The sequence below is a fragment of the Calliphora vicina genome, chromosome 5, assembly GCF_958450345.1.
Source record: "Calliphora vicina chromosome 5, idCalVici1.1, whole genome shotgun sequence".
Taxonomy (NCBI): Eukaryota; Metazoa; Arthropoda; class Insecta; order Diptera; family Calliphoridae; genus Calliphora; species Calliphora vicina.
Window position 1 is genome coordinate 78,346,742 of NC_088784.1, and position 26,608 is coordinate 78,373,349.

At 29.3% G+C, this 26,608-nt stretch overlaps 1 protein-coding gene across 1 annotated transcript in view; it reads left to right on the forward strand.

Annotated features, from left to right (window-relative positions):
• The window catches only part of Wnt5 (Wnt oncogene analog 5), a 228,504-nt gene that overhangs the window by 195,617 nt on the left and 6,279 nt on the right, over window positions 1–26,608 (forward strand). The window contains exon 6 of the mRNA XM_065512221.1: window positions 2,980–3,258. Coding sequence (XP_065368293.1) covers window positions 2,980–3,258 — 279 coding nt within the window. The remainder of the gene's footprint in view (window positions 1–2,979; window positions 3,259–26,608) is intronic.

Here is a 26,608-nt window from a genome sequence, read left to right on the forward strand (position 1 = left end):
AATTTTTACAACAATTTTTAATTTTTTTTTCATTTAAAATATTTTAGCTTTCAGAAAGTATAAATTCCTTATACATCCTCTTAGAAGAAAAGTTATGTTTTCCAAAAAAATAACGAAAAATAGCCTTTTTAAATTCAAATGCATATAACTTTGGACTTAGCCATTATTTTTAAACAATTCTTTTTCTATTTGATACATACATAGTATGTTCTTAGTCTAAAAAAGTAAAACTTGAGAAAAGCGGGAAATATTAGGATACGTTGTTATCAAAAAACTGGAGTAGGGTGGGTGAAAATGTTGAAAACTTAATTTTCAAATGCGAATATCTTCTAAGCTATGAGAGATAATTGATAGCTACGACGATGTTTTTTGTAGTGGAATACAAAGTTTTTGAAATAGGAACACAAACGAAGAATAGGATCGTTTTAAAAATGTAACATACCCGAGGTGTCCTACTTTGAGGAACCTTGCACGCGTCCCTGGTGGGTCCATGATATCCACGTTCAAAACGTAAACTCGAAAACACTTCTTCTTTACGTATGTGAAATGTCATTCAAACCAATCTAACCATTTAGAAGTTACAGATTTGTTTCCTTTTTTTATTTATATCACTGTGTGTCGCTTACGATAAAATTCGTTTACTGTAAAATGTAAACATTGACTTACGATAAAATCCCACCCCCTATAATTTTAAATTTATTAACAATTTTGATATTCTGAGAATGCTAAAACATCAGTCGGTCCATAAAATTTTAATTTCTTAAATAAAAAAAAATTTAGAAAATGTCGCTTACTATAATTTGGCGTTAAGACTTAATTATGTAAGACTTAATAAATTTAATTTCCAGTGGGCCCCAGAAAATTCGGTGGCACCATTTCGTCGACATTCGGTCAAGACCGTAGGCGCTTTCTTATTGATCAGTATGATTAACTCCGCCTTTTAACGAATTGTAGTCCTTGTTAACCGTTGGCCAGTTTATATCATTCAAACTGCCATTGCGGTATCTCCTAGTCGTTTGCTCAGTTCCCTTAAATTTTGATGCCAGAAATATTGGTTTGTTGTCCATCCACTTAAAAAAACTTATGCCGGTTCATGATACTCTAGACTTCCAATCACCCTTTTTGTTTTTTCTTTCAGTATTAATATTTCTAGAAGTTCCTTTTCTATTGTAACGTATTGTTTCACATGCTAATGTTCCTTCTCTTTTTAATTTTTCTAGAAGCCGATACAAAGTAATTAATAAAAAAACTATTTTATTCTTTCCCCACTCCCTTTCTGTCATAAACAAAACCACTCGTTCTCCAAGACCAAATTCAGAATACTTTTTCTCTAAAGCTTCGTTCTTACTTTGATATATTGAAAACTGCATTTTTTATTGGTTTCATTGGGCAGTCGTTAACGTGAAATTTGCTCAATAATTCGTCAAACCTATACATTGTTTCCCAATTATCAGTACTCCAATAGTTTTTATAACTTTTGTTCCTCTGAGTGGCCTATGAATTTGATTGAAATATAATATTTTCTGCTATATCGGCAATAAATAAAAGAAAATATTCAATAGGGTTGTTACTATTATCAAATATTCCTTCTACAGGACCCTCCGGTAGGGAGAATTCGCGAATACTTGTTTCATGGTTTTTCGATTTCCATCGGCGATTTGGCTTAGTATCTCTAATTTGTTATGGTACTTATTAGTACCGTCGGTCGACAAGGGTTAAGTTAACATCAAACCGTATTACCAGTGTTGTTTTTACAGTGGGAATATTATAGCAGAGTGACTATTTTAACTGCTGTTATTTAGATTTGAATAAATAAAGAGTTGTTAAAATTTGTATCGCATTTGACGTCATTACTTAACATGTAAAAGAAACCGGTTCAATTAAAAATCATAAGCCATCGTTTTTAAAAGGTAGAAAACGTAATACTAATATTATCCTTCATTTTTTCACATCAAATTATAACTAAACAAATAATTGCCATTCAAAACTTTATAACTTTGCAAAAAATTAAAAACAAAACATTGAAAAAAAGAAATAATAATCATCAGAAAATGCTCTCGTATTCACATAATTGCCATTCGCAATACAATAAACTTAACCACTACAGAGGAACAGCAAAAAAAAAACTGTTCACTTTATCACCAGGCCAACCGGAGCAAAATAAAAACAGTTCCCTGTTCAACGGAACGAAATTGTTAAACGATTTTTAATTTAAAGCTTTGAAAAATAAAGTTTTCACATAACGTGAAAACAATAAAGAAACTTGTTTATTTTTTTTTCCCAATTTTTATTCATTTATGTTTTTCTTTTTGTGGTGGTGGTCCAGAATTGTACAAAGGACCTTGTTCATGACATGCCTTTCACACAATATATTCATTAGGTTGGTCCTTATTGTGCAATTTTTGGATTTTTGATGCTCCAAGGTTCTGCGTCATTTAAAAAATAAATGCTGGAAATTTGAGGAACATTAAAAAGGTTCGGCACATCCGATACTAATATTTTTAATTATTGAAATTTCGTTAAAAAAATAAATTTTAATTTTAAAAATGGGCTTGGAAATATGCATGAAATTTTTTGATTTTTTTTGTTATCAACTTATAGCGGGTCAGAAATTTTTCGCAATTGATGATAGAGTGCAAAATAAAGGCCACCCTAATATAGATATAACTTGGTTTCGCATTCACCTTGTCAACCAACACGCATATTGCAGTTTCTATGCTCTGCTTGCTGTATTAATATTGAGCTGACTGACTGTGTTCACCTGAAAAGTTTCAAATGAAAATATTTGTTTTTTCTTTTATTTCATAACTTTGTGCTTTACATAGTATTTTCAGAGTCAGAGTCTTGTATTTTACGAGAAAATTAATTTAATGTGATGTTTTTAAGTTAAATATGGTCATGAATGGCCAGATTTTTTTTTATTTAATGCTTAACAATTCAGTAAAATTTTTAAAAAATTTTAATTTCATTTTCTTTTAGGAAAAAATCAATCGTGAAATATTAAACTCCAAAGTTTTCAATATGGATGCTAATAATGGAGGCAGTGGCAAACGTAAAAAGAAACGCAAAAATCAACGTGCTGTCAATGGTATGTTGGCCGATGTCGGCAGTTATCCCAATAATCCTAGCAGTGCACCGGGTGGCAGTGGCGGCAGTAGTAGCAGCAGCAGCAGTGGTGGTGGTGGTAAATGGAAAAATGGCATTTCTGCTAAAGCCAGAAGTTTAATGAATTTACACAACAATGAAGCTGGCAGGAGGGTAAGTTTTATATAATAACAAAATTCTCTATCAAAACTTGAATCATTTAGCTGTTGATAAGTGAGCAAACTTTGTTTTTGGGAAATATTAAAGGAAATGTGTTCTACATTTCGTTATTAGCAAACTAATTTACCTACAGGAAAACGTTTGTAATTCTGGTAGGAATTTTGATTGTTTGTCAGTTTCGCAAATAGGCAATTTTGAATGTTATAATCAAATTAGGGTACTATAAACAAATCAACAAATGTTACCTTCAGTTATGTTAGTAGACAACACAAGGCATCTAAAAGACTTGATTGCTAGAAAGTAAATACTGAAAATTTACTCATTCAAATATGTTTGGCTTACAAACATTTTGTTGTTATAACAGATTTGTCAGTTTGGTAATGTTATGACAGCAATATGATTAAATGAGCTGATTAATTGAACTACAATATTTGCAAAACATACACCTTATTATCAGAGTCTTTCTCCTACTAATATTAAATAGGTGCATAGATTTTCAATGGAGTTGCAAGTTGTGATTTCTAGCCCCACTTCATGTCAACAACATTGCAGTGCTCGGTCACAAATAATACTTGTTGCTGTTTCTGTTTGCTAGATCAGGGATTGCATTACCACATTCGTGATCGAATCAGCATTTACATATATCAAAATATAATTTTGATGTAGTAAATTTCTTGCTCGATATCGATGACATAATTTCAAATAGGAAAATTACGATAAAATTTACTCGATATCGAATGAGGAAATTCGGTATGATTTCAAGTTTTGCTTACAAGTTTCTCATCTACAATTAGATCTGCTATCTTTTATTAAGTTGCTAAAATTGTACATGACATAGCATTACAAAGAAATCTGTAAACTATTAACTCTTTTTATACCCTTCGCCATGAAGTATATATATTCTGGATCGTTATAGATAGCGAAATCGATATAGCCATGTCCGTCTGTCCGTCTGTATGTTGAAATCAACTTTCCGTAGCCCCTAAATAACTTACATCATGATTCATACATCAATATGTCGGGAATTCTTCCGTCTCGGTTGCTATTTAAAATCGACAAAATCGGCCCACAAATGGCTGAGATATAAGAAAAAACCGGGAAAACCTCGATTTTTGGCCTATTTTTGATCTATATATGGCTTACTAAGTCATCAAAAAACAATATGGATATCTAATGATAGATATAAAGTCCATTGCAACGATGTATATAAAGCTATAGTAAGTTGGACCTACAATGGGTCAAAATCGGGAAAAATATTTTTAACCCGAATTTTTTTTAATCAAACATTTTTTTTGTCATAAATTATTTTTCCAAAAAAAATTTAAATTTTAAAAAAATTTTGGAAAAAAACTTTTTAAAAAAAATTAAAAAACAATTTCGAAAAGAAAAAATTTAAAAAAAAAACTTTTTAATAAAAAAATTTCGAAAAGAAAAAATAAAATTTTGTTTACTTAAAAATATTTAACAAAAAAATATATTTTTAAGTATAATTTGGTGAAGGGTACCTAAGATTCGGCACAGCTCTCTTACTTGTTTAGCCACAGTTTTATTTGTATAAGTTTATAATCAAAATAATTGAATTGTTACTTTAATTAAGGTTAATTTATTATGAAAGATAAGAACAAATAAAAATAGCTAAAGGTGTTTATAGAATATGGTGGTTAGTTTATAAACCACCATGGCGGTTGGCATTAGAAATAATTATGATACAAATTTTCCTAGCGTATTATAAATTTGTTTGAAAACTTATAATTTTGACATAATTTTTTGAACAAAACAAACGAAATAGCTGTGTATTTATATCATTTGGTATATCCCCACCATCTGTGTAATCAACCGGCACTTCCAATCGACAATTTGTTCACCATTTTCGTTCCACCACAGCAGTTTGGTTAGATAATTCACTAACAGAAGTATTATCGAAATTTTATAGAGGTATGTCATCATCCAAATCTAAATCATCAGATCGACTTGCTCCTAATAATTCTCTTCCTCGTCGGGTTCAAGACTGCAGACACATTGCCATCCGAAGGTATGTTTTCGAGCAAAATATCTTCAGTTTAACGTTCATTATGTAGATAAACACATTATATAAAATATATTTCAGTCACGGTGGTTAGTAATCTAACCACTTTATTACTTACGTTATTTATGAAAGAGTATAGTATAAAATATTACCTTTTTAACACAAGCCAACCAAACAAACACTAATTTGCATAGTAACACTGAATTTCATGAACAATAAACTATCTGACCTTTTTTACTGAATGCGGGAAAACCCCTTAGAAAAACTTCGGTTTACAATATTTTCCAATTAATAAATATTCTAACCAGAGCAATTTAGCTTTTAAAATAAAAATTTGAATACCGGTTAAATTCAAGCCAGAATACCATATGTGGCTGTAACGAATCTTTACCCTTCAGCTAAATATTGGGTGTTTGACTTAAAAATTCGGTATTTTTTTTTAAATTTTTAGCTTTTATTCTGAAACATTTGTACAATATAAATTTATTCAAAGTATTTGCAATTGTTAGCTGTGACCATTTCCCATCTTTTTGGCAACATATGTATTCCGCGCCAAAAGAACTGCTCATCTTTTGAGGACAAGTACGAATCTACATAATTTCGAATACTCTGTTCTGAAGTGAAGCATATCCCAGAGAGAGTGTTCTGCATTGATCGAATCAAATAATAGTAGGACGGTGAAAAGTCTGGACTATATGACAGGTCTGGTATGGACCACTTCTTTTTAAATAGTTTTAAATAGGTATTGCAACATGTGGCCGATCGTTGTCATGATGGAATATTACGGTTTCATCTCTCGCTAAATATTAAGGGCGTATTTGAACCAATGCTCATTTCAAACGAATTTGTTGCGTTCGGTACAGGTTTCCTGTGATGGTCTGGTCAGATTTCAGCAGCTCATAATAGATATGATGCTTTTTCTACCACCAAATACTGAGATTTACCTTAGCGACATGGCTTTGGTATCGATTCAACTGGTTCGTCGGACTTTACATACGATCTCATACGCGTCGGATTATTGTAATGGAGTAATTTATATCGCGCCATTGAATCATTACTTCAGTGCACAAATAATTTTCTTTTTTAGCGTCTTTCAAGGTCTCTCAGCTTCAATTCGTATTGTTTCCAATTTTCCTGCTTTCGGATGAATCCTGCGTTTTGGAATTGCAGAATGACTAGCTCCCAATGATTTTGCAAGCTCCTGTTTAGTTTGACAACAATCTTCATGGAATAATGCCTCAAATTTTTGGTCTTCAAACATTTTTTGCTGACCTGGGCGATTTTCTGAATAGCACAAACCGTCTCTTGCTCATTGCAACCGATGAAACACATTCGCCATAAGCTTTGATGAGCAATCGGTTTGCTTCAGCGGCACTTTTTTTTCAAATTAGAAAAGTACATATTGTTGTTTACACCATAATTTCAGTCATGAGATTTTCGAAATTCTCTTTTGACTTTGCTTTATCTCCAACCTCTTGCCAACAAGCTCATAAAATCAGGACTTAAAATCACAAAAAGAGTCAACGCGTAAATCCTGTATAAGTGAGAATAAATGAGAGATTTGTGCCCTTTAAAATTACACATACATATATAAGTTATTAAAAACAAAACCCATGTTTACTATTTACTATTGTAAATCCAGCATTTTTAAATGAAAACAATAGAGTTTGTAAAAAACATATTTTTTAAGTTGAGACTACATGTAAGTCCGTAGCAACACACACACAATCGGGCATCGTCAATCTGTTCATAATGATCCATAACCCAGCTACCATTTTCGCTCATTTTCTGATCATAAATGATACTTTTGTCGGATGAAATGGCACCCTATCCGCGACTCGTCTCAATGAGCCTTTTATGGGCCACTCTTCTGATCAGTTTCCACTAATTTTTGAGTCGAATCACTTTATAAGCATTAATGGGAATACTTTTCGAATAATTTTTTAAGCGTGCATCCCATTAATCAGTTTTAAGTCATCAAAACTAGTCAAAAAAGACTCAGTTTAGTGATTAGTCACCCAACAATTTTCCAAAAAGGAGTGATGAAAGCTATACAAATATATAAATGAATATAGCCGATTAAGAGCTCATTTATTTAAAAATTAAACAAAATTTTCTTTTCATCAAGAAAATAAATCAATTTATACCTTTGAAGATATGCATTTTAATAAATACTGAAAATAAACTCAACAATATGACTGACTCTCTTTGTAGGTATTTGATGTTAGAACTCAAAAACAAACATTCATTCATATATTCCAGTCAGCATATGCACACGCATAATCAAATGTTTACACATCCCCTCACACACAAATAAATCTCTCTACTCTACCATAATTTGTTGATGATTTAAAAATTTGAATTTTTAGCTTTAGGCCAAATAAAATTAAATCTGTTTTTCTGATTTCCTTCTTCCAGCCATATGAAAACAATTTTATTTTCCATGTTATATTTATGTAAAATAAATGAATTGAATAAAAGGAAATTATTTAAAACAAAACAAGGATTGTAGATATTGTTGTTAAAAGCTACATATTTGTTGGGATTCAACAATCACTAAAACACACACATTTACTTACTTTTACACACTCGCATACACAAAATATCAATATTTACATTTTCAATATGTTAGTTTTGTAATAATATTATTACAGTTTTTTGTTTGGCTGTCCTTTATTTATTTGAACTTTCCCACTCTCTCTCTCTGTTTCTCGTGCTCACATTTTTTTCTTGTTTATTGAACTCCAGTTATAAATATTCAACAGGTTGTTGTTGTTGCTGTATGTAAATCTATGTAAATTGTAATAGTGGGTGGCTGTAAATGTTTTTACATACTCGTGTAAATTCTTTACGGTACTTTTACATACGAAAAAGAGTAGAGAGTAAGAGAAAAAAACAATTTCCTTTTTTATTATTTGTTGTTATTGTGGTTATTTTTATATGGCTCCGTTTTGCCTCTTATGGAGTAGTTTAAAAAAGAAATTTCTTTCAGGAATTGAGTTGTTAAGTTGTAATTGTAATATCAACAGGAAATTGTTTAGATGATATTTTATTTATTTTTTTCTTAACAAAATAAAAATATAAATTAATAGTCAAGTTATGTATTGTTGAAATGAAAACTTACAAGCTGTTTCTATAGAACCTTCAAGAAATTTGTATCAAAAATCGATTAAGTGAGATTTACATAACCTTTAAGCCGTTTATACAAATTTAAGCAAAAAATAGAAAATTGGAAATAGAAAATTGTTTTGTTTTAAAATAATCATGAAAAATCGAAAATGGAACAAAATGAGTTATCGATCATAAAAATTGATTGATGCTTTTCGTACTTATTCACAATTTAGTGAATTCGATCATTTTCACAAAAATTTTTTTCACTAAAATTTTATGAAAATGAGTGAATTCACTTAATTGTGAATAAGTACGAAAAGCATCAATCGATTTTGATGATCAATATCTCATTTTGTTTCTTTTACATGTGGCTTTACGACGAAGTAATAAATCTGAACAATTTCTGCCGGTTTCGATTTTTCATGATTTTTTTAAAACAAAAAATATGCTATTTACACTTAAAAAATATATTTTTTGTTTCAATATGATATTATAACTCCTAAACTACTGAGCCGATTGAATCGCAATATGTGAAAGTTTGTACATAGCATGAGGAAAATGTTTTCCAAATTCAATCAATAAAAAGAAGAACATTAACTAATACAATTTTATGTATATCAAACAAGAAACTAAAATTTTGTGAAAATGAGTGAATTCACTTAATTGTGAATAAATTCGAAAGAAAACCATCGATTTTTATGATCGATATCTCATTTTCTGCCAATTGCATGTGGCTTTGCGATAAAGTAATAAGTCTGAACAATTTCTGCCGGTTTCCATTTTTCATGATTTTCTTGAAACAAAAAAAATTGTTATTTTGGTGTAAAAAATATATTTTTTGCTTCAATTTGTTATTATAACTACGAAAATACTGAGCCGATTGAAATGCAATATATATATGAAAATTTGTACATAGCATGGGGAAAATGTTTTCAATATTCAATCAATCGAAAGAATAACATTAACTATTAAATTTTATGAATATCAAACAAAAAACAAAAATTTTGTGAAAATGAGGGAATTCGCTTAATTGTGAATAAATTCGAAAGGAATCCATCGATTTTTATGATCGATATCTCATTTTCTTCCTATTGCATGTGGCTTTAAGGTAAAGTAATAAGTCTGAACAATTTCTGCCGGTTTCCATTTTTCATGATTTTTTTAAAACAAAAAAAATTATATTTTCACGTAAAAAATATATTTTTTGCTTTAACTTGTTATTATAACTCCGAAAATACTGAGCCGATTGAAATGCAATATATATATGGAAATTTGTACATAGCATGGGGAAAATGTTTTCTGAATTCAATCAATCAAAAGAACAACATTAAGTAATACAATTTAATGTATATAAAAAAAAACTAAAATTATGTGAAAATGAGTGAATTCACTTAATTGTGAATAAATTCGAAAGCAAACCATCGATTTTTATGATCGATATCTCATTTTCTTTCTATTTCATGTGGCTTTGCGATAAAGTAATAAGTCTGAACAATTTCTGCCGGTTTCCATTTTTCATTATTTTTTTAAAACAAAAAAAATTTCTATTTTCACGTAAAAAATATATTTTTTGCTTTAATTTTTTATTATAACTCCGAAAATACTGAGCCGATTGAAATGCAATATATATATGAAAATTTGTACATAGCATGGGGAAAATATTTTTAAAATAAAATCGTTCGAAAGAAGATCATTAACTACTCAATTTTATGTATATCAAACAAAAACTAAAATTTTTTGAAAATGAGTGAATTCACTTAATTATGAATAAATTCGAAAGGAATCCATCGATTTTTACGATTGATATCTCATATTCTTCCTAATACATGTGGCTTTGCGATGAAGTAATAAATCTGAACAATTTATGTCGTTTTCGATTTTTCATGATTTTTTAAAACAAAAAATTTGCTAATTTCTCGTAAAAAATATATTTTTTGCTTCAATTTGTTATTATAATACCAAAAATACTGGGCCGATGCATTATAGAAATCGATTAAAGGTTATGTAAATATCAACTTTTCTAAGTTTATTTAAGTAATATCGGTCTAACCCTTTTTGAGTTATCATTAATTATGTGGAGAAACGTCTAAAAAAATTTATAATTTTTTTACTTTAAATTTATTTTTTTTTTTTAAAAAAATCATCTCCATAGAATTTAAAATTTGGACCATATTTGTACTACTGTAACCACAATACACCGAAATTTGTTCGATTTTATTGCCTTGTGTTGTTTAAACAATTTAAGTATTTATTGTCACAAAAGTCAATGCCGCAACATTTTGACTAATTATCCCTCAAAAATGTATGATTTATGGAATTGGCACTTTTGCATACCACAGTATAACAATGAGAAAAATCTTAACTTTCATAAAATGTGGACTTGGCACATTTACTCACTAAAGTAACGATATAACAAAACTCTGAACCTTATCTAAACAAAATACCCAAAGATCTTGGAAAAAATTGTGTATGATTTTATATTTCATATAAACTTGCATACAAGTTAAACCAATTAAGCAAAAAAATAACATTTTAAAAAGAAATATTTATAAAATTTAATTCATTTTCATTTACATACATAAATAAAATATAATACTTCAATTGAATTATTGAATAACAAAAAAAAAATAAATAAACTTCCCACAAATGAAAAATACATCAATTTGTTATACTAAATAATAGTCACCATGGAGCTATTAGTCGGACATTGGCTGTTCAACGTAATAAGAAAATATCAACAAAAAATAAAATATAAAGAAAACAGCAACTGACACCACAAAACATGTTGTTGACTAATAAGTAATTTGTTTGCTACAGGATTTTCTTTTTTCTATACAAAAAAAAAAAACACTACAAATTTTGATCATAACATCAATACATGTATCCCCATCAGTTCTATTTGGCTAGAAAATGCACAGAAAAACACTTAGATAAACTGGAGCCAAAGCAACAAAAACCAAAAAAAAACAAGACTAACAAATTGTTGTGGAGATAAACTGGAAAATGTTTCATCAAAAATTTCAAATGTTTTTTTTTTTTGCAGCACATTTAGTAGTAACATGTCATGACATTTGTATGTTAAACTATCAAAGCGACACTGGCTATTTCAAGTATTTGATATTTGATCCAAATACACATCATATTGCAACTTCCCACAAAAAAAAAAAAAAAAACTGTAAAAAAAATCTATAAAAATGCAGGAAAAATAATATGAAACAAAAGTATTACATCCGTTTGGCAACCACTTTTAATATGTGACTACAAATAACAAACAAACAAAAAAAAAACAACCAATTGGGAAGTAATGTTTGTAAAACCTAGTCTATTTTGTAGTTTTGTCCAAAATTCCCAAAGGAAGTGCCACTTTAGTTGGGAATATGAATAACAAAAAAACTAAAATACTAGTTATTGATTGTAGATATTTTGGCAGACATTTAAATTCTCAAAAAAAAACAAGCGTTTTAGAACTAATGAATACCTTAACAATAGCCAAAATAGATATAGTCTTATCCATAGCGTACAAGCAAAAACTATAGCTGTTTATTGTAAACCAATGACAAGTTAATTTATGTATTTTACCACTTCATAAAAGAAGTTTAAGACATAAACTTAGATTTTTCCAACATATTATAGCCAGCGATTATATAGGCGACAATATCCCTAATTTGTCACCAAATTGTCGCCAACTATTAAATGGGCGACTGTGTCTTTCACTCTATAGTAGATTAAGTCGGGCTTTTTATAATGAGTTAGAGTTAAGACAGCCTCAATGACGGATATAAGACTATATACATAGAAGACTTAGACAATATGTGAGTGGCAAACAGAGCAATTTATTGAAACTGTAGCTATTACATGTTTATTTATTTGTTGATCACATTATATAAGCAAATTATTCATGACATTTTTAGATAAATTTCTCGGAAATCGTACAAGACTACAATAGCGAAAATATCGCTAATTTGTTCACACTTTTTGTAATTATTTGTCCAATTGGGCCTTCTTTAACACAACCTCAATGACATGTAAAAAGCTACAGAAAATCCTCGAATATTTGAAGAACTAGTGGAGTAAATTGCCGATATTAAAATCATTCAATTTATCAAGAGCGGCAATAATGAGTTAGAGTTAGTCCTGACTTTAAGACAACCTCAATGACGGATTGCAGAATATAGAAAGTCCTAGACGATATGTGAGTGCAACCAGAGCAATTTATTGAAACTGTAGCTATGAGAAGTTTATTTATTTGTTGATGACATTATATAAGTCTACAATAGCGAAAATATCGCTCATTTTATAATTTTTTTTTTCCAAATGGGGCGTCTTGAACACTAGCTCAAAGACAATCCTCGAATATATGAAGAACTAGTGAAGTAAATTGTCGACATGAAAATCTTTAAATTCCCAAGAGCGAGAATGTCGCTCATGTTGGTGTGAATACTGCAACAAGTTTCTATTTATTCAACCTCAATGTTAAAGAACATTAAACCCACTATATGTCGCTGACGACATGTTATTTGTTCCATCATATTAATTGACGTAGAGTTTAAGACACTACTGTCTACTGTTGGCTTTGTCTTAAACGTAACCCCAACCTTGGCTATAAGGCAAGACAATAGATAATACTCGATTATATTTAAGGGACAATTAGCGCAAATTTCAGACGACTAATTTTGAATAAGTGTCGCCAAAATCGTAAAAGACTACAAGAGCGACAATCATCGACAACGTTTTCGAGCAAGTGTCTTTATAATCCTGCTAGATTACCACATTGACAATGTCTATAATATTGTTGTTTAAACTGCAACAATGACAAGATCCTCATGCAATGCATTTTGTTGGAACTAGGAAAAGAGCTTATAGGAAGGAGGATATTGTTTGTGGACATTTGATGTGAATTTTCCTATATTGAAAGTGACACTAAATACTTCAGAATGAAGCTTATTCCACAAACGGACAGTACGGCTAAAGAACGAACTTTTCCCTGTAATGTGTTCTGAAATCCACTGTCCAGTCGACAATGAATTGATGATCCTTTGCCGAAGAACATGTGTTCCGTAAAAAACTACAAGGAACAAGTTCCCTAATTTCAGCAGAGCACATACCATTGCAATATCGGTATAACAGTGAAACACAACCGACGATGTTCCAGTGAGTCTAGAGCTGGATCCCCTACTGCCACTGATAAGCAGCTTCATTCAAGATTTTATCGGTCTATCTAGTCGTCAACAGAGTTGATGGAGAACAGCAATCAAGATATTGAAAGGCGCCAACTTTTCATGATTTCGACAACAGAGTTGATAAACGACAATATTCAAGACTTTGTCGCTCATCTTTGCATTAACAACAAAAAACACTTGATCTTTCATCTTGCTAAAAGAGTATTATGAAAGATATCCATACTGATTTATTGCGGTAACGGTAGCCAACCTTGATAAAATGTTCGTGGTAAGTAGTTGTCTTCAAAAACATCACTGTGTTGAAATAAAGAGTCAAAAGTGGCGATTTGAAAGATTGCAACAACTGGAGAGGAATTATTCTGCTTAACACAACTGGCAGTCATAGTACAGGGAAGAATCCTAAACAAAAGAGAACAATCGGCGAGATGGACGGGTTTCCGGCCAAATAGAAGCTGCTTAGATAAGGCCAATACTCTAGGCATTAAAATATAACATTTTATAGAATGGCGTAATTCTATGAATCTACTGTTCATAGACTTCAAGGAAGCCTTCGATACCATCAGACAAACTGCCATGTGGAAAGCATTGAGTAGGAAAAGAGCACCACAGAAAATAATTCGAATCATCAGAGGTATGTACAAGGATACAGAACTCCCAGTTCTTCACAACGGAAACATCAGTGAATATTTCATACTAACGCTGGTGTAAAACAAGAATGCCCTTTATCAGCTCATCTGTTCACCATCGTGCTGGATGATATAATGAACGAACTCTGTTTAGAGAGAAGAGAAATTACATGGAGTCTCTTACGCCAACTCAAATTCTTGAGTGGATGATATTTGTCTTATCTCGCACAAAACCTCCAACATGAAAACGAAACTAAAAGATCTGAAATGTTGGACTTGAGATTAATATTGAGAAAATCATAGACATGAGTATTAACTGTTAGCATAGAGAACATCATGCTACAAGGACAACCAGTTGAATACGTAAATAGCCTCTGCTATCTAGGCAGTATGGTAACAACAAATAGCGGCGCAGACGCAAGTAACAGGCTCAACAGAACGAGAGTGGCATTCGGGCGACTGTTTTCAGTATAGAGAAACTCGCAAATATCCTGATGAAAAAAGCTCAGAATATTGAAAGCATATGTAAAGTCGACTCTATTGTATGGAAGTGAAGACTGGTTAATATCAGTGCCTCAGAATCAAATGCACGATATTCTGGCCCAACAACACGGATCTCTGGATCATTAGCTATAAAGAACCCATACTGAAACAATTCAAACGCAGAAAATGGAGCTGGGTCGGCCACACTATCAGTAAGATGCGCGATAGTATTACAAGGATAGGACAAGAGTGGAATCCTCAAGGCTCAAGAAGCCGTGGTCGACCCAAGAATACCTGGAAATGTACGACATTCCAAGAACTAAGACAATGAAATATAACATGGGAAGCCGCGAAAACAACAGCAGCAAACCAATTAACATGGAGATACTTTGTGGAAGCCATATACTCCCAAGAGAGGTAATGGAGAGAAAAAAAGTGAAAGGCCATATTAGCATTCTAACTCATTCTTTTCAATGGCTGGTTTTTTTTTCTATGTACGAGTTTAGGGTTATGACAAGGTTGTCTTTGATCCTCTACCAAATCTGCTTTAAAATATATTTATTGAAATATGAATGTAGATTCCTCTATTTTTTTTTTTTGTTTATTCGCGGGATTTATGTTTTTATATTAGATTTTTATATTTTTGTTTCGAATTTTATATATTCACTTGAATGTTTAACATGTTCTACATACAATGTTTTATTATTTCACATGCCACTCATATTGAAATGTTGCATTCAATACTTTGTTGTAACCATACATTTTTTATAAATATATTTTTTTTTTTTGTGCTTTTTATAATGTATACTCGTCAGAATAATATTTGTTGAGTTTTTATGAATATTTCCTTGGTTTTGTATTCGTGGCATATAATGATAAAATAAATATGTCTGCATATGTTTTTTATATAAAATGTAGATATTGTGTTGTTTTTCAAAACCAAACTGCTGGCAGGTTCAATACTATAGAATCTAGAATTTGTTAAATTCAAAATATGTAACCTTCAGTCAAATAAGTTTAAAATTTCAAGCATTTTGTAAGTATTTTAGATTTTGCATGCTACTGTAGATATTTCATATTTTTTTATATTTATTAAATATATTGGCACTTGCAGTTGGTTTGTTTTTAGGTAGAAGTTTTTATTACAACCACATTTATGATTTTTTGTAAGCATTTTCCTGTACATTTGAGAGGTTTTGTTTAAAAATTTCCGAAATGTTTTAGCAAATATTTTTTTGGTTTTATTTGTTTAATTTAATTGGAAATGTATAAATGTATGGAAAATGTAAATGTTTACATTGTCATATTGATAGTATTTAAAAAGGTAATAATTTTTATTCAAATATTTATAAATCATTATTTTTTCAAGAGTTTTCATGTTTCTTAGCTGATAGTGTCAAGCTGTAATATTGATAATATCAATAACAAAACATGAAAATATATAATTTTTTTTTAAATTTTCAAATTTATTAATGACCCCCCTGATTAACTGTCAATGATAAAACAACATATATTTTTACACGATTTTTGCATATATTTCTAAGCACTTCAAATTAATGGCATAAATTTCTATTATTTTAAAAATACATATGAGTATGAGTGTATTTTTGATTAATAAATTTAAATGTTTTTTTTTTTATTTATCTAACATTTACAATTGTTTATAGATTTTAAACATTATTCAATATGTCAGTTTTTATCCATTATACCAGATTGTCTTTTACGAATTTAAGCCAAAAGCATTTTCAATTTTGAAAATTAATGTCTACATGAAGGAGTGTCCATTTAAGAAAGATAAAATTTACACAATTTTTTTTTTTTTCGTTACTATGTAAACTTAATACTTAAGAGTTTTAGTGTCATTAATGCTGTCATAGTTGTGGTAAATTATTAATAATAATAAATGTAATAAATAAAATGTTTGAAGTAGATGTTGTCGGAAAATAATTGAAAAAAAAAAATTGTGAACAACAAAAACATATCAATAACAATTAGAGAATATTGTTGAAAGATTAAATGAATTCTTTGTTATGAAAAAAATTATTAATATGCATTTAAATATTAATAAAAAAAAGACATTGATTTTTAAGCATTTAAAAAAAATAAGCCCATTTCGACCCACAAATACTTTAAGTGGTTAATTTCTATTTATCTTAAGACCTCAAGAAATGCTTTTTTTGGAAGTTTGACTAACCACCATATAGATTTGAAACAAAAATGGTCAAATTTTTCAATATGGATAAATATTTTTTTAAATAATTTTAAGTAAAATTATAAATTTTGATAGACGTTTATACACATAATTAATTACAAAAAGGATTAATCCGATGTTATTAAAATAAACTTAGAAAAGTTGGGATTTACATAACCTTTAATCCGTTTATATATATTGCCTTTCAATCGACTCAGAGTTATAATAACAAATTAAAGCAAAAAATAATTTTTTTACATGAAAATAGCAAATTTTTTTTTTAAAAATCATGAAAAATCGGAAACAGCAAAAATTGTTCTGAATTATTACTCTATCGCAAAGCCAAATACAATAGCTATAAAATGATCTATCAATCATAAAAATCCATTGATTATTTTCGAATTTATTCACAATTATGTGAATTCGCTCATTTTCACAAAATTTTACTTTTTTGTTTGATATACATAAAATTGAGTAGTTAATGTTTTTCTTTCTCTTGATTGAATTTTGAAAACATTTTCCCCATAGTATGTAAAAATGTTCTTATATATATTGCGTTTCAATCGGCTCAGTAGTTTCGTAGTTATAATAACAAATTGAAGCAAAAAATATATTTTTTAAGCGAAAATAGAAAATCTTTTTGTTTTAAAAAAATCATGAAAAATCGAAAACGGCAAAAAATTGTTCCGAATTATTGCCATATCGCAAAGCCAAATATAATAGCTACAAAATGAGATATCGATTATAAAAATCGATTGATTCCTTTCGAATTTATTCGCAATTAAGTGAATTCGCTCATTTTCACAAATTTTTGTTTTTTGTTTGATATTCATAAAATTAAGAAGTGAATGTTCTTCTTTCGCTTGATTGAATTTTGAAAACATTTTCCTCATTGTATGTAAAAATTTTCCTATATATATTGCATTTCAATCGTCTCAGTAGTTTCGGATTTATAATAACAAATTGAAGCAAAAAATATATTTTTTACGTGAAAATAGCAAATTTTTTTGTTTTAAAAAAATCATGAAAAATCGAAAACGGCATAAATTGTTCAGGTTTGTTGCTTTATTGCAAAGCCACATGTAATAGGAACAAAATGAGATATCGATCATAAAAATCGATGGATTATTTTCGAATTTATTCACAATTAAGTGAATTCGCTCATTTTCACAAATTTTTGTTTGATATTCATAAAATTAAGTAGTGAATGTTCTTCTTTCGATTGATTGAATTTTGAAAACATTGTCCCCATGGTATGTACAAATTTTCGTGTATATATTGCGTTTCAATCGGCTCAGTAGTTTCGGAGTTATAATAACAAATTGAAGCAAAAAATATTTTTTTTTCACGTGAAAATATCAAATTCTCTTGTTTTAAAAAAATCATGAAAAATCGAAAACGGCAAAAATTGTTCCGAATTATTGCTTTATGGCAAATAGCTATAAAATGATCTATCGATCATAAAAATCGATTGATTGTTTTCGAATTTATTCACAATTATGTGAATTCGCTCATTTTCACAAAATTTTACTTTTTTGTTTGATATACATAAATTTGAGTAGTTAATGTTCTTCTTTCGATTGATTGAATTTTGAAAACATTTTCCCCATGGTATGTAAAAATGTTCTTATATATATTGCCTTTCAATCGGCTCAGTAGTTTCGGAGTTATAATAACAAATTGAAGCAAAAAATATATTTTTTACGAGAAAATAGCATTTTTTTTGTTTTAAAAAAATCATGAAAAATCGAAGACAGCAAAAATTGTTCAGGTTTATTACTTTGTTGGAAACCCACATATAGTGAGATATCGATCATAAAAATCTATTGATTATTTTCGAATTTATTCACAATTAAGTGAATTCGGTAATTTTCACAAAATTTTACTTTTTTGTTTGATATACATAAAATTGAGTAGTTAATGTTCTTCATTCGATTGGTTAAATTAAGAAAAGTTTTACCCATGCTATGTAAAAATGTTCTTATATATATTGCGTTTCAATCGGCTCAGTATTTTAGGAGTTATAATAAGAAATTTAAGCAAAAAATAAATTTTTTAGTGAAAATAGCTATTTTTTTGTGTTTTAAAAAAATCATGAAAAATCTAAAGCGGCAATAATTGTTCTGAATTATTACTTTATTGCAAATCCACATATAATAGCAACAAAGTGACATATCGATCATAAAAATCGATTGATTGTTTTATTTATTTATAAACAATTAAGTGAATTTGCTCATTTTCACAAAATTTTACTTTTTTGTTTGATATACATAAAATGGAGTAGTTAATGTTCTTTCGATTGATTGAATTTTGAAAACATTTTCCTCATGATATGTAAAAATTTTCTTTTATATTTTGCCTTTCAATCGGCTCAGTAGTTTCGGAGTTATAAAAAACAAATTGAATCAAAAAATATATTTTTTACATGAAAATAGCAAATTTTTTTGTTTAAAAAAAATCATGAAAAATCGAAAACGGCATAAATTGTTCAGGTTTGTTGCTTTATTGCAAAGCCACATGTAATAGGAACAAAATGAGATATCGATCATAAAAATCGATGGATTCTTTTCGAATCTATTCACAATTAAGTGAATTCATGCATTTTCAGAAAATTGTGTGTGCTTACAAGCATGTAGTTTGAGTGGAAATTTTACTTGTGTTTTGTTTTCGATACAATAACAAAACACTTGTAAAATTTCCACTAAAATCGGACTATTCTTTTTTGAGTAATCATTAATTTTATGGAGAAACGTGTAAAAAAATTCACAATTTTACTTAAATTTTTTTTTTAAAAAAACCTCTACATAAAATTTAATATTTGGACCATATTTGTACTACGATTTTGTTGCCCTGTGTAATATATTGTTACATTTCTTACCCAAATATTTCAAAATTTTACCTATGACCCTGTAAGTAAATTTCAGTTGATATACAAAAAAGGCCAGAATCTGAACTATTTTCAACAGAAAAAGCCAGAATCTGGCTTATTTTCTATAGACCAAATAGGTCAGCATCGGGCCTTTATTTTTAATAAACCAAATAGGGCAGAATCTGGCTTATTTTCAATAGACTAAATAGGGCAGATGCGGGCCTCTTTTCCATAGACCAAATATGGCAGAATCTGGCCTATTTTCTATGGACCAAATATGACAGAATATAACCTATTTTCATGGACCATGTAGGGCAGAATTTTGCGGTTTTTCTATATACCAAATAGGACAGAATCTGACCTTTTTTTCTATAGACCATATATGTCAAAATCTGTCCTGTTTTCTATGGACCAAATAGTGCAGAATCTGGCCTATTTTCTATTGACCAAATAGGGCAGAATCTGACCTTTTTGTCAATGGAACAAATAGTTTAGAATATGGCCTTTTTTCCATAAACCAAATATGGCAGAATCTAGCCTATTTTCTATGGACCAAGTAGGACAGAATTTATCCTTTTTTCTATAGACCAAATAGGAAAAAATCTGCCATATTTTCTATTGACCCTATCTGTATCACAACTTGTCTTTAAAATAGTTTTGAAGAAATTGAATTTCAAGATATCGTCGCCTATTATTATAAGTCACCAACAGAGTTGATGGAAAACAATGTTCACGGTATTGAGAGGCGTTTCAGTCAGCTATTAAGACGACAACGTAACTGATAGAGGAAAACATACAAGACTTTTTCATTTATATTTTCATCAACAACATAACACATGTAATCGCTAAAAATAATCCGCCTTGAAAAGCCTGTTGAAACTTTAAGGAAATTTTCAGAATTACAGATTATACTTTTAATTGAACATAATTTTTTATTACTTTTTCTAAGTTTGACTATTTTGGCTATTTATGGGAAAGCACCAATTCTCAAATTATACTTTATCCTAAAAAAGGTGTAGGAAGGTGTCATTTATATATATGAAATAAGTATGTGCGACAACACTTAACTAAAGTTAACTAAAATACGAAACCTTTTAGTTATATGATTTGTTGATGCTTCTCAAATTATAATCACCTGCCAACAACATTTCTTTATACGTTAAATTATTATATGTTACATTTAAGTTTGTACTCATATTACTTTTATTTATAAATATAATTTGTTACACATACTTTTGCAGCACACACTTTCAAGAAAGATATAAACTTTTCAAAGGATTTTGGTGACATAAAGAAAAACATAAATTTCTTTTTATGCTTTTTTTTGCGAACATCAAATTGAACAATATCAAATATCTCTCACATAAAAAGGAAAAACCACAAAGGAGTAAAATAACATACATGAACATACTCTCACACACTCACATTATAGAGATACCTATCTATTTATAAAGACAATCTAGCAGAGATATACTTCTTAACGATTTGTCACGTTTTTCAAACATGTCTGTGCTTAAAGTCAATACATAACAAAAACAACAACGATGGCAACAAAAACTAAATTTCCTTAAATCCTGTGTGTTGTTTTGGTATGTTTTAGTTGTTTGCCTGTGTTAATGTGTGTGTGTGAGAGAGAGAGAGTAAAAATCACAAATGTGTTGTATTGCATATTTTTAGGATTTGTTGCTATTAAACGTTATAATCAAACAACTATTAAATTCTTAACTAGAGATTCCTGTAGACACTCAATAGACTCACACACGTACGCACATACTTCTACACAAGTATAAGTTTCAATATAAATGATTTATATATAATCAGACAGAGAGAAAAAAACAAAAATTATATTTATATTTATTTGTTAAATATTGTATTGTATTTTTTGTGCAAACTACGTGAGTTATTGTTTGACAGAAAGCGAAAGGTGTGTATTTATAAGATTTATAAGGTAAATATCCATTTTTAATAGATGCTAAAAGTAGGACAGTAGGCTTTTCAGGCTGTTCTTAGCCAGCAAATTAGTTAAAATATATGAAATGTGTTTGAAAAACCAATTTTTTGCACTAACTTTTCAAGCTAACTTAAATGCTCCCATGATATTGCTATGTTTTTGTAATATTCTAGCAAAACGTAATGATTTCTGGCAATGGGTTATAAATAAAGAGTGTTTAAATAGGGATTTCCGAACTTTAACAGTTGACAGCACACAGTGGCGGAACTGAAAAAAGAAAGTGGAAATAAATCTGTAACTTCGAAAAAATATACCGATTTTAATAAAATTTTCCATGGCTATAGAGGAGATGTTTATAAGTTTAACTTTTGAATTTGAAAGATTTCTATATATGTGTATGCAATCTATTAGATGAGATCTATAAAAACATTGCTTTAGCCATATACTATCTCTTATAGTTTACCAGTTATTCACATTTGAAAATTATAATTTTATTTTTTTTACCTACCTTGGTCTGCTTTTTTGCTAATAATGGATTCAATTCTTTCTCGATTTTCACGAGATATCTTAGCTTGAATTAACAACAAATTTATTAGTAATCGTAATAAAGAATTGTTTAAAAATCTCTATGTGCATTCAAACTTAAATGCACTTAAATGCCGTTTTTTCGAAATACTTACAGAAAATAAGAAAAAGATAATAATGTCTTTATATTTTTCTGAAAGATAATATTTCAGGAAATATTATAAAAGCAAAATAATATCAAAATTCGTATTAGTACGTGGTCCAGAGTCTTCCGGAGTATACCTATTTTTTATTTAAATTTCAAATTTAGACAACATTTTATCTAATCACATAGCTGCTTTTAAAAAAATAAAGACCTGTTTTGTAAGTCCCAAAATATTCTTCAATACTGTGCAAAGGAATTTCATGGCCCCAAGCTTGGTGTCTTCTATATATCTAAAAATCTAAAAAATCCCAATTTTGGATCTTTTGAAAAGTTTTTTGGGAATTGTTGGATTGTCGTTAACAATTCACGTATATCTTTTTTCACTTTTGGATTTTTATCAAATGTTTCTATATAATTGTAAAATTTTATTCAAAACGATGCATAAACAAAATTAAAAATTAAAATTTTCCAAAAAAATCAGTTACTATTTTTTATTTCCATATTTTTTGAAAAATCTTCCATAATTTTTTGAATTCTTAAAAATGTTGTACATTTTTTAAAAGAAGATATAATTTCCTAAATATTTATATATAATATGTACATATATCTTTTCCTTTCCGCTAGTCAAATTTATGGATTTAAAACCAACAGCAAACTGAAAATTTATAGAATATTGCTGTTTTGTAATGTATTTTTGTCCACTGCATTGCCGACAACCTGCATTACCAAACATCGTAGAAAACTACAAGATGAAGAAAATTACTGCGAGTTATGTATTTGGAAGCCATTAATGAGACTAGGGGAATAGAAAAGATATACATATTATATATCAACGTGTATCAAAATATGTCCGATTTTAAAAAATGTACAAAATTTTTAAAAATTCAAAAAATTATAGAAGAATTTTTAAAAAAAAAAACAAGTAAGAAAGTATGGTCGGTCAAGCCCGACCATATAATACCCTACACCAAGTAAATGAGCAAAAACAATTTTCTTTTAAAATTTCAATAATTTTATTCGTGAGTGATTTTCTGAAGTGGGCCTTATATGGGAGCTATGATCAATTATGGACCGATCACCATTAAATTAGGTCGTGTGATTTATGTCTATATGAAAATTTTGTGTGTATACCAAAATTTTTAAGAGATTTATGCACGTTAGAGTGATTTTTGGAAGCAGGTCTATATGGGAGCTATGACTAATTATGGACCGATCATAACAAAATTTGGTGACATGAATTTTGTATATATAAAACATATTTGGAATTTCGGGAGGACTATTGTATGGGGGCTAGGTGAAATAATGGACCGATTGCAGCCAGTTTCAATAGGCTTGGTCCTTTGGCCTAAAAAATTATATGAACAAAATTTGTTCGAAATATCTTCAAAATTGTCACGTATACTTTGCGCACAAGGTTTACATGGACAGGCAACCAGCTAGACAGACGGACGGACATCGTTTAATGGATTTAGAAAATGATTCTAAGCCGATCGGTAGGTGGGTGTTAGACCAATATTTTTGGACGTTACAAACATCTGCACAAACGCATTATACCCTCCCCACTATGGTGGTGTAGGCTATAAAAATGGTAGCTGATTTTTTTGGAAAATTTTAATTTTTAAAATGCAATAAAAGTTTTGTTTTTGAATCGTTTTTAATGAAATTTTACACTTATATAGAAACTTTCGATCCAAATTCAAAAGTGAAAAAAATATTTGTAAATTATTAACGACAATCCAACAAGTCCAAGTTTAGCTTCACCTGCTTTAAGGTTCACTCCATGCCCCGTCCGATTACTATTTGTTTCGATCGATGTGATATTGGCTTGATTCGTTATTGGATGAGATCATAGATGGCCAATAGTTTGAATAAATTTATATTGTACAAATGTTCCAAAATAAAAGCTAAACATTTAACAAAATTCCCGCATTTTTAAGTCATATACTTAATTCTCTGCATTTTCTATTTACATCTAAGAAATATTTCTTTATTTTTCATTTCGTAGTTTTGTCACAAAAATGCATTAAGTTGTTATTTAATGCCACATTCATTTTCGAAATATACTCTAGCACATTTATATGCAAGTTTACACTTGGGTGGCCCTTATTTTCCACTATTTCGATGCTTTCAAGCTACGAAATGTTTTACAAGAAATATTTTTAATAAATTTGTGACCGAATACTAAATTTTTGGGAAAATCTGTCGCTACATTAACCTATTATAGGAACAAGCGTTAAAATGTGAATTTTTAGTCCTCGTTTTGTCATTTATTAGAATCAAAGAGAGTTTTATTCATAGAGAAAACACATAGAGCGGAAACTATCCTGTCAAAGACCTAACTCAGTTGTCAAAAACCTAAGTGGTGAGAATGTATTAGTAAAAAAAACTATGTGAAAACAAAAACAACTCTCTTTTGAGTAATTTTTTTGTTTGAGTTTTTTTCGAGTTTCCGCTCTATGGTTTTATTTAATTTTTTTAAATTTCACTTCAAAAACTTTTTTAAAATGTAAAATCTAGAATTTGAGAAATGGAATCATAGATAACATAGAGCGGAAACTAGAAAAAAATTCAAACAAAAAAATTACTCAAAATAAACACACATACGAGTGTTGTTTTTGTTTTCACAAAGTTTTTTTGTACTAATATATTCTCACCACTTAGGTTTCTGACAACTGAGTTAGGTCTTTGACAGGAGAATTTCTGCTCCATATCTTTTGTCTATGTATGGAATTTTATGATTTTTTTTATTATTAATTTCTAATGCGTTATCGATGTCAGAAAATTTTTATATTTAAACATCTATGAATATTTCTAATTGAAATTGGAAAACGTTATCAGATTTCCATAGAATTTTCAGCATTTGTATTTTAGATGATGAAAAACAATTTTAAACTTAGGGAGCGTTGAAAAATTTGCAAAATAAAGGCCTCCCTAATGCATACAAATACACATAAATGTACAAAAGTATATGTCTTCGCAAATATGTTCATCCTTCATTTGAGTTGTTTGAAGAAGAAAAAAAAACCCAAATTTTTTCTCAAAATTTTCATATATTTCCAGTAACAATTCCTTGATACATGCAATTTTTTTCACATAAAATCTCCTTACAAACATGCTAGCAGAAAAGAAAAAAAGGATTTCAACTAAAATTTAAGAAAAACAAAAACAGGATTCTTAGAATACGTTTCACATTTTGCTATTGTATATTTGAGGAATTATTCTTTTAGAAAATTTTGCATTTTCTTTTGTTTTATGCCATAGAAGCAAAATAGTTTTTCTTTCATTTCACAAATGCATAATTTCGTTATATACATGTATGTAGGATTTTTTTTCAGCTGTATAAGTCATTACAAGCAACGCAAAACACAAAGTTTAGAACGTTGTCATGTCTTATAATGTTTCTATAGAGAAACTTACTATGAAAATGTCATAAATTTTCCAAGGATTTCATATTTCGTTGACATTTGTTTGTGGGGACCAGGAAAAAAAAATAACACAAAACACACATACACAAGTAAGAAAATATGAAAAGCTACGCATTTCTTTTATTGCTCTTAAATACTTTGTGTATGATTTTTTTTTGTAAACGATTTTTATTTGATTCATATTGCACTCTACAGTTAATATACATAACATTTTAGTGTCTTCTTTCAGACACAACGCCATCTTTCACAAGTCTCATGAATAATCTAACAGAAAACCTAGAATATTCTATTTCCACAATGATCAGCAATGTTGTTATAATTACAAATAATGTTAATAACAGCATGTTATCAACATTGATAAAAATTTAAAAGTTTCGGTCTGTTGTAGTTTAGGCCGAATATTAGGTATGGTTCTGAAAAAAGGTTTATCTGGAACTCTAATGTTTTTTCTTTATTTTAAAAAAGTTTGAAGACCAAGAATTGGAGGCATTACACCTTGAATATTGTTATCAAACTCAACAAGAGCATGCAAAATCATTGGGAGCTACTCAAGCAGCATTTTGAAAACGTTTGCCAGTAGCAGGATTCATCCAAAAGCGGGGAAATTGGGTACCATATGAATTGAGGCCAAGAGACCTTAAAAGACGATTTTGCATGTCCGAAATGATTCTTCAACGCTATAAAAGAAAATAATTTTTTCATCGAATCATTACTTGTGATAAAAAATGGACCCATTACGATAATCCGAGGGGTAAACGATGGTATGTGAAACCCGACCAACCAGCCGAATCGACACCAAAGCCAAATATCCA